This window comes from Anolis sagrei, chromosome 2 (genome assembly GCF_037176765.1).
Source record: "Anolis sagrei isolate rAnoSag1 chromosome 2, rAnoSag1.mat, whole genome shotgun sequence".
Lineage (NCBI taxonomy): Eukaryota > Metazoa > Chordata > Lepidosauria > Squamata > Dactyloidae > Anolis > Anolis sagrei.
Window position 1 is genome coordinate 231,606,302 of NC_090022.1, and position 13,932 is coordinate 231,620,233.

At 37.9% G+C, this 13,932-nt stretch overlaps 1 protein-coding gene across 3 annotated transcripts in view; it reads left to right on the plus strand.

Moving 5' to 3' along the window:
* The window catches only part of LRRC2 (leucine rich repeat containing 2), a 67,168-nt gene that overhangs the window by 12,452 nt on the left and 40,784 nt on the right, over nt 1-13,932 (plus strand). For all 3 annotated transcript variants that reach the window (XM_060762051.2, XM_060762049.2, XM_060762050.2), the window contains one exon: nt 12,374-12,581. In XM_060762051.2, the coding sequence (XP_060618034.2) occupies nt 12,396-12,581 (186 nt within the window). In that variant the 5' untranslated portion in view covers nt 12,374-12,395. The remainder of the gene's footprint in view (nt 1-12,373; nt 12,582-13,932) is intronic.

Sequence of the window (13,932 nt, forward strand, 5' to 3'; positions counted from 1 at the left end):
ATTCAATGAAACTTTGCAGTATCAGTGCAATTTAATGCCACTTTAACTGTCATGACACAGTACTATGGAATCATGAGAGTTGTCATTTTTCAAGATCTTTATCCTTCTCTGTCAAAGAGTGCCAATGCATCTCCAAACTACAAATCTCATGATTCCATAGCATTGGGTCATTGCAGATAAAGTGGAATCAAATTGCATTCATTTTACAGCGTTGGCAGAATCCCATATATGTTAACATGAGCTTGCAGCTTATGGCTGAATAAAAAACTATAGTTGTGTTCAATCTATTCCTATTTAATTGAATGTGTCATGGCTGATAGCAACTAAAAAGAAACGATTAGGAAGTAAGTTGAGATGAATTGAGAATTCTGTAAATGGTTATAAGTATGTTTTGTCATATTTTTTAATCATCTGATTGTAAGTACATAATAACTCTATTCCTTCTCAAGTATAGGGAAACGTTGGTTCTCCTAAGATTTTGGATTTCAACTACAGATTGATTATCCCTTATTTGAAATGCTAGAAATCTTTCAGATTTTAGATTTTGTTTGGTATTTTGGAATATCTATATTTGAATATATATATTACATACATAAATCTTGGAGATGGAAACTAAGTCTAAACACAAAATTCATTTATGTTTCTTATGGATTTTATACACAGAGCTTGAACATAATTTCAAACAATACTTACAATAATTTTGTGTGTGTAACAAAGTTTGTGTGCATCAAACCATCAGAAAATAAATATGTCACTGTCTCATGTGTCATTCATGTGAACGCTTCTGGAGTCTATTGGGCTTCCAGATAACTGATGCTCATAATGTACCAGAAATCTCAGCAAAATATAGACATTGGTAAAAGGTTGTGAGAATTTTGTCTCTAAACATTTGAGGGACAAAAGATTCATGGTTCCTGTGATAATAGTTTCATAGCATACAAGGTTTTTGAGTTCTCTGAACAGAAATTGTTAAGCTATGTCAAGTGATTTTGTTGATGAAGACATTAAATGGTAAAACTGTCTCCAGCTAAACTAGAAGTTTATGGGATGGTAGTCCTCATATAAAGGACATCAGGCCAGGAGGCTTTTAAAAGACTCACCTGAATAAACTTAGTTTGTTAAAATCATGTAATTGTTTTTAAAATTGATGAAATATGTTGAAAAGTACTGCCTGGTTAGCAAGAATCCAGTTAACTTATTAATAAATGATCGATCTCATCCACTCATTTCTGGTTCATTTTATGTTATATATTGTAGAGATCCGATGGGACTTGAGAACATATAAACTTGTAATGGGATTGTTCAGTGAAAGCAAGTTCATCACTAGTATTTAATGGCCCTGGAAGAGCAAATTTATCTTCTGATATTCAGAGAAAAGGTTTTGTGTTTGAAATTTTGGCCAGTAACCTTTATTTGTCCATCAAAGATTACTACTGCTTAGGGACATTTTTTTTCTTTCCAAAAGCTTGCTTCTCTTCTGAGCCATGCCATTTCAATAGTGATCTGGATTCAACTGTGGTAGTAAAGGACACAAGCCAGGAAGTATGAGAGACATCAGTGGCAGCATTTAATAACTTTTATATCCACTGTCTGTACTTCCTTAGCAGTTTTCTGTACCACAGGAATGATGAAAAATTGGATGTTTTTTATATTAGTAGAATGTGAATCATAAAGTGTAACCTACATTTCAAACTTTGTTAAGAGAAAATTTTCAATTGACAGAATCAATCTCCTTGCTCTCCCAAAAACTCTCCTATTCCTTACAAATGATCAGCAGGGGAAGGGTTGCCAATTAGCTGTTAGCTTTCTGCTTTATAATTTTCGAAAGAGCTATCCCCTAATTTTGCTATTTGCATTACAAACAAATCTCACTCTTCAAAGTAAAGCAGTGATTATTTTTATTTAAAAATATATTTAAATCATGGGCCTGTGCATTTCAAATGAACCTTGATCTGCTTCTTCTGGCCAAATTCCGGTAGACCCCTGTATCTGTTTTTGCGTGCCTCCCGAAAATGGGCAGGTAGCCAGATAGCTGTTTTTGGTCCACAGCTGGAATATGAGGCTAAATCCAGCCCATTGGCGGCAATGGGGAACTTATGAGACCCCCTTTCACATTCTTGGGATTCTTTCCTTTTTTCTCTTTAGGGGAGCTTGGGTTTCAGCAACAGTGTTAAGAAAGCACATTTCCTGGGATCCTTTCCTTTCTTCCCTTCAAGGGAGCCTGTGTTTCAGCAACAGGGTTAAGGAAGCAGACACAGCTTGTGTAAGACATGTTGTGGCATTCTTCCCTTCTGATTGGGTCAACAGCCAGGGCTCAAAGGGAAACCCTCTGTGAGCAGGCCATTGTATGATACTGAATAGGGGAGGAGGAGCTGTGATCAGCTGCCCATGGTCCCATAATGGATGAAAAAATGTGATGGCCGAACCCTTGCTGTTATGGCCATCCAGCCAAGCCAAACAAGCTGGATTGGCTGAAAGGAACTGACCACTCCGAATCCATGCACAAGCCTAAAAGTGGGCCCTTAGTACCAAGACAACCCCTTTGCCCCCATGGATACCAACCCACATGCTCAAGCCTCATTATACACAAGGGTGTGATAAAATGGTGTACCTTATATAAAATAACAAAATCAGAATTTGCCTTTAGGATTTTTTTAAAAAAACTGTTCAAGCCATAAATAGTTGAATCTATGTATGCAGAATCTGTAGGTACAGAGTACCAATTTTGGGCCCATCATACTATTTTGGCCTCTGAGGAAAGCAAGTACAAACTTTCTCTGACTAAAACTTGCCAAGAAAGCCATGAGTAAAATAGTCTTGAAAGCACATGATAGCAACAAATTTTGAGAGTTTGATTCATCAGTTTGAATACCCTGAGGTCAACCTTCAAGTCAAAATACAGTGGACTGTTTAGATCTGCAGGCACTGGATTCATGATTTCCACTGACCATGAATTGTTGCATCCTATACAGTGAGTTCTGATAATCCAAAACTGAACAGTCTAAATTTTTTTAAAAGGAAATAGTCTTTCTGGGTCTATGCTGCTGAGTTTTCCTCCATTTAAAGATTCAGCTAATGAAAAAACCTCAAAAAAAGGGTGCCTCTTGCCTTAATATGTTCTGTTCTTAACAAATTGCTTCAAAGTTTTGATTAACTATCTGTTATTCTTAACAATTTAGCTCCAACCTCAGATTATCAGTAACTAGTTACTTTTGAGAAATGGAAAAGTACAGTTATTATAATAGTAACTACTTTGGGGGATCTTGAAACTTTAATGTCGACTAGAAATGTTTGAGAAAATAATTTCTGAGCTTTAAATAAAAATAGGACAATAATAAATATTAATTGGAATTGGCCATCTTTCTATAAACCAAATCATGCTTGCTGAGGGCATTGCCTTACTTTATCTAATGATAGAGCTGACTATGCATTTGATTATACACACAGTTTCACTTCAGGCATCTAGAGATATAAAAGAAATATCATGAGCTAGATCACAATAACCATGGATTGCCACTTACCCTCAGCTGTAAACTTAACATTCACTGCCTTTGTTTAAGTATTCATGAAGAGTGACAACAGTATTTCCATTCATTTAACACAGACTAACTAGAGTTGTAGCAATAAACTCTGGCTTCCACAGAAAGCTTTTATGTGCTGACTGGTCACACTTGTGGCATACCAATTTCTGAGCCATCTCTTGGGTTAATCAGACACATCAATATTCTAATCACAGCACTTGAGCTTTCCCTGGTTGGCTATGGATTAGAAGAACATTGTAAGTGAAATGTCCAGGAATTGATTTGGATACTAGTTTTCTGGGTCAAGAGAGGCAATTTATTTGGCTAGTGATGCTACTGCAATGGTTACTAATGATTAGTTTATCTGAACTTGAAGTCCATATCAACTTATTCAGGAGGAAAAGTGTCTATGTGATTTTCTGGACAATCCAAATCTTCCAGTCCCCCTCCCATTCACCCACAATGGTTTGCTGACCCCATCTCAGCAAAGCATTGTGAGGCATAGAAAGTACCCTGGCCAAATAGGGAGTATTTTGCTGGCCACCTTATTTTTTAATTCATGGAGTTGACTAATGTCCAAGTCTGGGCACATTTTCAACCTGAAAACTTAAACTGGAGGAATACCTCCACTTTTACAGGAGCATAACTTACATACATGTTATGTTAAATGGGACTAGGGTGCACTGATAGGGACATGAACAGAAAAAGCCTTAAATATAGTATGTTGGTGCTTGTGAAACCATTTCTATGTCCTGCTGAGAGATAAACTCACCCAGGTAAAGAGAGTAAGCAGGAAAGACCTTATTTAGAAACACATAGAAGATCAGATTCCTGAGCCTATCCAGGTGGTGAGAGATGTCACACCCAAACAGTGCCTTGATGAAATCTGTATTGTTCTATATGTTTTTAAATTGAATTGTTTGCATAAGCCTCCTTATTGTCTCAGAGGCTTACAATTTTTGTGTAGAGACCTCACTTATATTCCCATCACAAACTCTTTACATTGCCTTAACCATATTTAGACCAACCTGGACAGAGTCTCTGAATGGCTCTAACTTCAAATGGATGAATGACAGCTCTCAATTCTTCCTGCCATGAGGGAAAACTTTGTTCATCTCTGATGTCAACAAGAATCCTCAACTAACAAAAGCCCAGATCCCAACTTGACTGATTTTCAGCCATTCAGGGGAGGGAACAGGTATTTTGAATGGCTGTCAAAGGAGATAAAATGTATTGCACTGCATTGCAAGAGTATGTCCGGTTGTTTCAAAGTGGAGACTCTATCTGTATCAGATATGCTTTCAGGCCTGAAAGCTAATAAACCTCTGTTTGTTGCCTTCAAATCTGGTCTGTTTATTCATTCTTAGCTGCCATAGTAGCAAGGCGTTGGGTGATAGACCCACACCACTCCTTCGTGGTTAACTGAATTTCGGCTTCAGATTCTATCATTGTAGTGAAAGTGCTCCTTGTGGATACTTGTTGAGAAATTACCAAGAACTATAACTTTTAACTTTTTGTCCTATATGTTTTTATTGCAGATAATCTGCCCAAAATAATTTTGAAAATTTGTTAGATATATCTGTTAAGGCAACTCAGTCATCTATGTATATAAAATGCATCAAAATATATTAAACTGGCTAAACAAGAATACTACTGATAACTATGACACCAAATAATAAAACGACAAGATCAAAAAATAAGCTAAAATTAGTTCTTGAGAAGTACTAATATTTCGTTAGAGGAGAGAAGAGGAACATAAAATATCCTCAAAGCACACTTTTAAAGGCATTTGACCTGACCAAAATGCTCAAGCTTATTTAACAGCACCATAAGATCATGTGTGCTAAAATTAATTTTGACAAACTGTTTCACCAAGACCATTAAGAATAAAATATCTCTAATCCCCTGTCTTCTTTAACCATTTTCAACTCTACGTATATAAAGGTTGTGGTAATAATGTCATATATGGCGGTTTATGAAGATTAACAACCATGATATTCCTTTTCAATGTCAGGAAACCATAGTGCTAAAACTATGAACATGTGAAAACATCTGAGCTACAGTTTGGAGTGCAATTTGTGGATAATAAGGTGTTATCATATTCTATGTGTGTAAGACCCTCCACTTGGTCCTTAAATGTATGGTTGAGAGGGGACTTGGCTGGTGCATAAGGTTACAGGATGAACCTATAGCATCATAAATCTCTCACTTATTGTTCCTTTACATGAAATGGTTTGAATAAACTTTTCTTACTGTCACATATGGATGTGTCTAAAGGCTTGTCCTACTTTTCTGCCTTGTTGCCCAACTGAAAAATCCAAGCACTTGTATTGGATTTGTTGTATTTCACATCCTCCTCGAGCAGTTCATCACTCAATTGTGTTTAGTAAAGGCATACACTGAAGACTTGCATTTGCTTCTGAACTGGATAAATCAGACTCTGCCAGAAGGCATTGCAGCATAAAACTTGCTAACTTCAGTATTTTCAGTGTTAAATATGGTAGAGTGGAAACTGTATGTTATAAGACAAGGCATAACTCACAGAGGCAGCTTCTAGTTGGCAGAATCTTTGCATTAAGCTACAAAAACCAATTTTATGAGGAATTATTGTACAATCAAGCACATATTAATGCAAAATTGGAAATGAAGAGAACTGCAGACAAACCATGAGAAAAATGTATAAGGACAGCTGTACTGTGTTGGGACAGCAGCACATTAAGTAATAGATAATGATGATGATCATCATTATCTTTTTTTATAGAAAGGATGGGTGGCTTTTTCTGTGTCAAATTCAGGGGAACAATAAGATAGGAAGATGTATGGAAAAGGATTAGGAATGAAGGTCATGCATAACATGGCTCTGTTTGTAGGCAGGCCAATCCAGCAGTAGAACTACTTGAAGCAATTAAAGAGCCTGGATTGAGAAGCAATTCAAGAAGAATGGAATGGGATGGAGAAAAAGCAAATGCTGCTCTGGAGAAGGTTGGGATTTTATTTTTGCTTAACCCAGAAGCTTCCACAGCCCTTTGGGAAGGCAATCTCCTTAGACCTGATAAGTTAGCACCCCCTACCTGGGTATCTTTTTCGTAGAAAATGCATTACAATTCTCTTTAACTTTCATCCTCTATTGATTTTATTCTGGTTTCTATTATATTTGAGGTGAGCCGCAATACATCCCTTTGTAATTCTTTAGTGTATTTATTGTTGCTTGCCCAGCACTAGGAACATAGATAATTGAATTAATCATTTTTCTCAGTTCTACACAACCATATCTCTTTTTTCCCTTTCTCCATGTTGTTTTCTACCTCCCCAGTACTTGACTTTATCTTTAGGCCCCATCTACATTTCCATGTAATGCGTTTAACTGCATTGGACTGCATTTTATGAGTATACACAAGAGGTGTGCAATTTCGTTAGTCATCCTAAGTTGGATCAATACCTGATGTATGGGCATGACCTGCACCAAAAACTTAAGAATTGAAATTTACCCAAAACATTTTTGTTTGAAATCTCTGAAGCCTCCCAAAAGTCAGTTTCATTTTCAGTGCAATGAAGCCAAGCCAAGCCAAAAAAGCTACCTTTTCTCTTTAAATTCCTGGACTATCATCATTAGGAGAGGGAAGCAGCAGGGAGAAAGCAGTTTTCACTGGGAAAGAGACTGAGGAAGCATGGAATTCTGGGAAGTGTAGTTTGGGAAGATGAGGAGTCCTATGCCAGAGAATTCAAAAGGCCCTACATTTCCCAGAATTCTGCTCAGCATCAGAATACCCCAATCAGGATAAGGGAGAGATTTGTCCCTCTGTGGCAGCAGCCAGCCAGAGTTCCAATAAATTGTTGAATCTTCAAAGAGGAGGACTGACTGATACTTCTAGTAAGTAAATCTCTGTGTTGGGCTGGGAAGACATCCCTAAATGGAAGTTCTATTGGTTAATATGAGAGACATTCAATGAGATAGCTTTTGTGCCTATATATATGTCAGCTCACGTCAGTTGGGCTCAATGATGGCACGAGACTTCCATCGTACTCAAACAAAGAACTTTACTATCAGATACTCAGACACAGAAAAGCCGGGATTGCCTGGTCGCAGCAGGCAATCCCTTATATACACTCCCACCAGTTCAAAACGTGAACTCCCGCCAAACCCAAAACCCCGCGCAAAAGCTTCCCGCCACCAGACAACTGCTTCCCTCCAAGGCCACCAGCTGCAGATTCCTTATCGGGGTGAAACGTCAGGAGTCTAGTTTTCGGCGCCAAAGTCTGGGCTCCGGAAACTGGATTCTGACATATATATGTGTGTGTGTTTTGTCAAAACTTGAAAACAATCCTAAAATCATTAGATGTATGCATATTTTTGAAAGTTGGGGGGAATTATCCCCTATTATCTTATGTCATTGTATAGAAAATCCAAGGAAATTGCTCTTGTAGTTTGTTTTAAAAGAAATGTTCTTTATAAAAACATTTTTTCATAGGTTAGTGGAACATTTGGAAACTTGTTGGGATAATAGTGGTAAATGTGTTCTACCATTGTAGGAAGTTTCACCCCAATAGCTGTTGAGGGAGAAAAGAGCCCCTGAAGATTCCCCACTTGCACAATTACTATTATGAAAAAGGAATGAAATTTCGTTACTCATGTTATAGTAACAAAAAAATTCACTAAGGGCACTTTAGAAGCACTTCAGAAACAAAATGTCAATGTCCACTAATTTTGTAATGAGTTTTGAAACATTTGTTTCATTGATCACACAGTGCTAGCGTACACTGTCCATATAATGAAGTTTGAAATTCCATTATATGGCAGTTTAGATAAGGCCTTGGTGAGGTTGCAGCTTCATTTAGCTAAACTCATGCTACCTCTATGCTTACTCAGATCCTATTGGACATCTTTGTAGTCCTTTGGTATGTTTATTGCTCACATAGTGCTGACTATCTGCATAATTCAGACGGAAGTTTTTTTACTATTTCTTTTTCTTGTGGTTTTATCTCTCCCCTCACCCCCTCTTTTCTATTCCATCTTATTTTGTTTTTCCCTTACCCCTTGTTCATTGGGTCACACAGTTACTGGGCAATGTACAAAGTATTGGTTGTTACCTTTAAAGCCCTACATGGTTTGGACACAGGTTGCCTATGGGTTAGGGTTAGGGTTCTTCTGTATTTTCCACCCCATACACTCAGGTCTTGTGGAGTGGAGGAGGGGAAAGCATCAGCCTATTCTGATGGTTTTTGAATTACAAGCTGCATATCCCTTATGCAGAATTCTGGAATCCAATGCACTCTAAAATCTGGAATTATATACATGTGTGGATGAGATAGTATTTATTTATTTATCATGTCAGGAGCGAACCAAGACAGTTGTATTGCAGTTGAGATAGTGACACCTTTGCTTTCTGATACAAGTACACAAACTTTGTTTCATGCTCAAAATAATGGACAAAATTATCACCAAGTTCTCTGTATGATTTTTTAAAACAAATGTTAATGCTTTTTCTTGAAGAGGCAACTTCAAAAAACAAAAACAAAAAAAAAACAACTAAAGAAAAGATAACAATAACAAAATGAGCCACTAAAGTCAATGATGACAACTTCACCTTTATTCCCCATAAAATTCACAGTCTACCTTGAAAATTAAAAAAAAACCATGAAACTAATGTTTTAATAGCAATTTGATAATGACAACTCATTCAATTAAATGATTTTAAATAGTAGAAGTAGTAGTAGCTGTTGTTATTTCTTATCTACCTCTCCCCATGAATTGAGTGGGGGAACAATAATATTTTACATAATACCACATATTCAATCAGTTAAACACACCTAACATATATTCTGTCTAGTTTTTTTATCATGTCAGAAGCGAATTGAGAATATACTGCTGGTGTGAGAGAATTTGTCATCTGCAAGGATGTTGTCCAGGGGATACCAGTGGGAGGGTTTTCTCATGTCTGCGATTGGGAAGCTGGGGTTGACAGACGGGAGCTCATTCCGTCTTACAGATTTGAACCACTGACCTTCAAGTCTTCAGGTCAGCAGTTCAGCTGGCACAAGGGTAATTACACCACCACGGCTTCTATCTACCTAGTTGAAATAGCAATTTAAAAGAACTTATACAATCAACACATATTAAAACAAACAGTACATAATTTAAAATACATGATTGAAAAATCATAATCTAAAAATAACTTGAATAGACTTGCTAAAAAAGACTGGTCCTTAATACTACTTTAAATTCAAACAACATTCTCAGCTGTCAAATCTCTTCCAGGAGGTCATTCAATAATCTAGGAGCAATGGAAGAAAGAGTCTTCTAGGTGACCATTCCTAATGTTATTAGTATTAGTGGCAGTTAATTATTTTTCCATTTTAATGCTTATCATTTTTCAAATTAATTTTTAAACCTAATGTTTTGGGCTTGATTTTGTATGGAGTTCTTTCTGGTTTTAGTTCTTTCTCTATCAGTCTCACCATATGTTTAAAGTTTCTGTGTGTATTTCACCTCCTAGCTACTTTCCCTCTTTTGTATCTCTTCAAAAGTGTTTGCATCTCATTAGCAGCTCTGGCTTACTGAAGGCTTATAGAGAACTTGCAGTGCACGATTCTCTTGGGCCTATTTGTATTTGGTGATATTAGGGTGACATTTTGTTGCTTTTCACAGTAATGCCTGCATGACCTCTCCAAATAGCCATTGTCTTGCTCATATGAATTCCCTGCTGTGCTGGTGATCTTTTCCTGTTTACATTAGAAACTCCACCAGCAAAGTCACTCTCAACAAGAGGCATTGAGTAGATGACCTTTGGCTTATGTCTATTTAAAACTGTATTACTACTATGCAACATTTCTTTAGTGCCAAAACGGTGTGTCAAAAAACAGAAGATCCCTGGTTGCTATACTAGTGGCTCAGCTGTATGACCTGTTAATGGCACAGAGGCTTGTAGCTATTAAATCTGCATTCTATGCAAGGAAATGGAAGTACTTTTTAATATATGTCTATATTGTTTTTAAAATTTATTTTAGAAATATTCCATACCATTTGTGATATACAACATATCCATGTAGCAGACAAGGGTAAAAAATTACAACAGAAATATACAGCATAGCTAAATCAAAGTACAGTTATACCACACAATCACATATACTCCTTTATATCACAGATAAAAGAACAAACAAGACAGATGTAGATAAACAACATCCATATGTTGTCGAATAGGACCACCCCCACCCCTAATAAAAGAAAGACACTGGTCTATCCCAAGGAAGACATAGTTTTCCAAGGATGGAGGGCCCAAATGAACTACAATGGCCACCAACCCTGCAGCTTCCTTTGAGCCTCCCAGGACCAACAGCAACCTCAACTCCACAGTCCACAACTTCCCACACATACACACATCCTGGCTCAGCTATTCAGCATGAGCTGGTCCGCAGCAGTGAACCTCCAGAGCTTTGATGGAGATTGCCCTCATGATCCCACCCCAAACTGCTACAACTGCTCTTCATATACTTCCATTTCCAGACCCTCTACTTCACAAAGTATCTTTCTATATTTATTTTTCTTTTTCTCCTTACGTGAATGTGTGTATGAGTGCAGAGGAATGAATTAAAACAAATAAGGTAAATAACCTTTCATGCCCTGCATGCAGCCCCAGTGGGCCCCCTCTTCTTTCACCCCCTTTTCTATCTGGAAAGCTATATTAAGACATCACATGAACTCTTTTATATTTCTATATTTTTATAGCAAATTGCTCCTGGCCCCCTTTGATTACACTCTCATTGGCTGTAGAAGAGATCCCAAACTGCATAATCACCACCTCCACCAATCAGGGCATGCACTGCCTCTAAACCAATTAGAGGCCTGGAAAAGTGCCGGCTAGCTTTTCAGCAGTGGCTCATTGGGGGAAGGGAGGGAGGTTCAAAATGTATCAGTGTTAACGTATGAGATCTCTAGTGTATAAAGATGTCTGTTTTACTATTATACTTTGCGCTTGTGCCCTTTGAGCACCCATTCATGTACAAGTGCCCCTTCTGAATAAACAACCCTGTCTTTTGCCTTCAACCTGGTAAGATTCCTGATTTCCATCCTGAAACATCCACAGTTAGCGAGGCTTGCAAGGAGTCCCTTGGTACCTACGGGACTTTGAAAAACCTCAAATTTCTGGCATCACATGTGTGAACAGAAGACCAAAGGTTATTAATGTGGAAGAGTCTAGGAGAGGCTGCAGCGATTTACTTATGCCTGAGTCTGCTGAGTTGAGTGCAAACTTTTTTTTCACTTTGAAATATGTTTGAACCAACTGAAGTAAGGTAAGGATGAAGGAGGAAAATGGAAAAAGGAGAGAGAAAACGGGGTATTTTAAAAGTAACTGAAAAGGTGAGGTATGATGCTTCCACTCCAGTTGTGGGCGGGACCTCTGTTGGCAGTGTGCCCACCCATAGCTGGGGTGGCAGCAAAGCATCCTTGGATGCTTAAAAAGTTCCATGTGATAAGGTAATGAAAGACAGTAACAGGACTATCTCTTGTAAACACTTTGAGGGAATAGTCCATGCATTTTGACCTTTATCTTGGTTTCTATGCAGGACCTCCTAATGTTTTCATTGACTTTACCTTGGCTATGGAACTCATGGCATGGAGGTGTTCTGGTGTTTCGAATACATCAGATACTGATCCAGGACAATGGCCAAAACCCAAATGTTCCATACATTACTATGATTTTTTTTACTTCTGACTATTGCATAGATAGCCACAACTTCTTGTTGTGTTATTAAAAGTACTGCCTATAAAGGCGAAAGCAATGAGTGATGTAACTACATGTATTTTTTGTTGAGGAGAGGTAGAAAGAAACATGTTTTCATTTGTCCTGTTTCAGGATAAGGCAAGAATGGGACGTTATGCTAGAATGCAGAAGAAAAGGCATTCCACAAGCTGCATATCTGAATAACGGTTTTGTAGATGCTAACAGAATTTTGGATAAGCTTGAAAAGAACTCACCACTTGCAACAAAGATTGCCTTGTTGAATGAGACAGAGAAAAAAAGAAACAAGTTTGTTTTTCAACTGTCAGGGGAGCAGTGGACAGTAAGTACAGTGATTGAATGGGTACAACATTTGGGCAGTTATGAAACTTTTTCACATTATGACACATTCATCACATTGGCCAGAGTATTTCAGTATTAGATGTTCAATTGAAAGCAGGCTTAGTACACCTAAATTCTTTTGGCTAGTTGTTTTATTTCATAGTACAGAGGTGGGCAACTTGTGGCTCTAGGGATGATGTTGGACTTCAACCTCAGCTGTACATAGCAGGCATTGTCAATAGTGAAGGATGATGATAGCTCTAGTCCAGTAGCATAGGGAGAGAGACGCATTGCCCACCTTTTCCCTAACAGCTCATAACTGCATTGGATATGACACTATTTTTGTTGTTGTTGCTGTAAATAGCAAGTTTGTGTCTGAAAGCTTCCAGAAACCAAAACAGAAAGAATAAACTTCAGACAATTTCATGTTCATGTTTTTCTGTCCACGTTGCTGCTGATGTGGAATGGCCTGAACTAATGCAATCCAAATTCTCTTGGGCTTATGAATGTATTTTTATTGTCTGTTCAGGACAATAGAAGATGATAGAAGATGATACACAGACTTTCTCATTTTACCTTTAGCAACATTGTGGCTGTTGTCTATGGTTTCTTCCAATATTGCTAAGTTCATGCCATGGCTTCTTTTCACAATGTGGCACTCATATCAGTAATACAGCTAAGAAGCATGGGAAGGAATCATATTACAGTAGCATCCATGCTGCAAATTAATAGGCATTAGCATCTGGTGCCCACTGATTTATTTATTTTTATTTATTTAAAATATTTGTATCCCACCTTTCTCTGCAAGTGAACCAAAGGTGGCTTACAATGCTAATGCTTGCCCAGGCTCCTCAGTCTTCTTGGTTGTTGTGCTTTTCTTAAGGGAATGTTCTCCCCAGCAAGACCCATCTGTCCCCAGTATTATTCTTTGATAACAAGTTAAGATGGCCCTTCCACAGCCATCTTAACTTGACGGGATGGAATTAGCCAATGCTTAAATATTGGCATGATGCTAGTTCATTGTATCTGACAATTTGTTCTTCTTGGGAGAATATGTTGTTTTATATTGTTTGTATTGTTTTACTATGTGCATCACCATATGCATCACAGTTATAGTAGTTTAATACTGTGTTTAACACTGAGCTCCAGGTGGTGCAGTGGGTTAAACTGCCACCTCAACCTGGCAGTTTGAAAACATGCAAATGTGAGTAGGTCAATAGATACCGCTCCGGTGGGAAGGTAACGGTGCTCAATGTAGTCATGCCGGCCACATGACCTTGGAGGTGTCTACAGACAACGCTGGCTCTTCGGCTTAGAAATGGAGATGAGCACCACCCCCAGAGTCAGACACA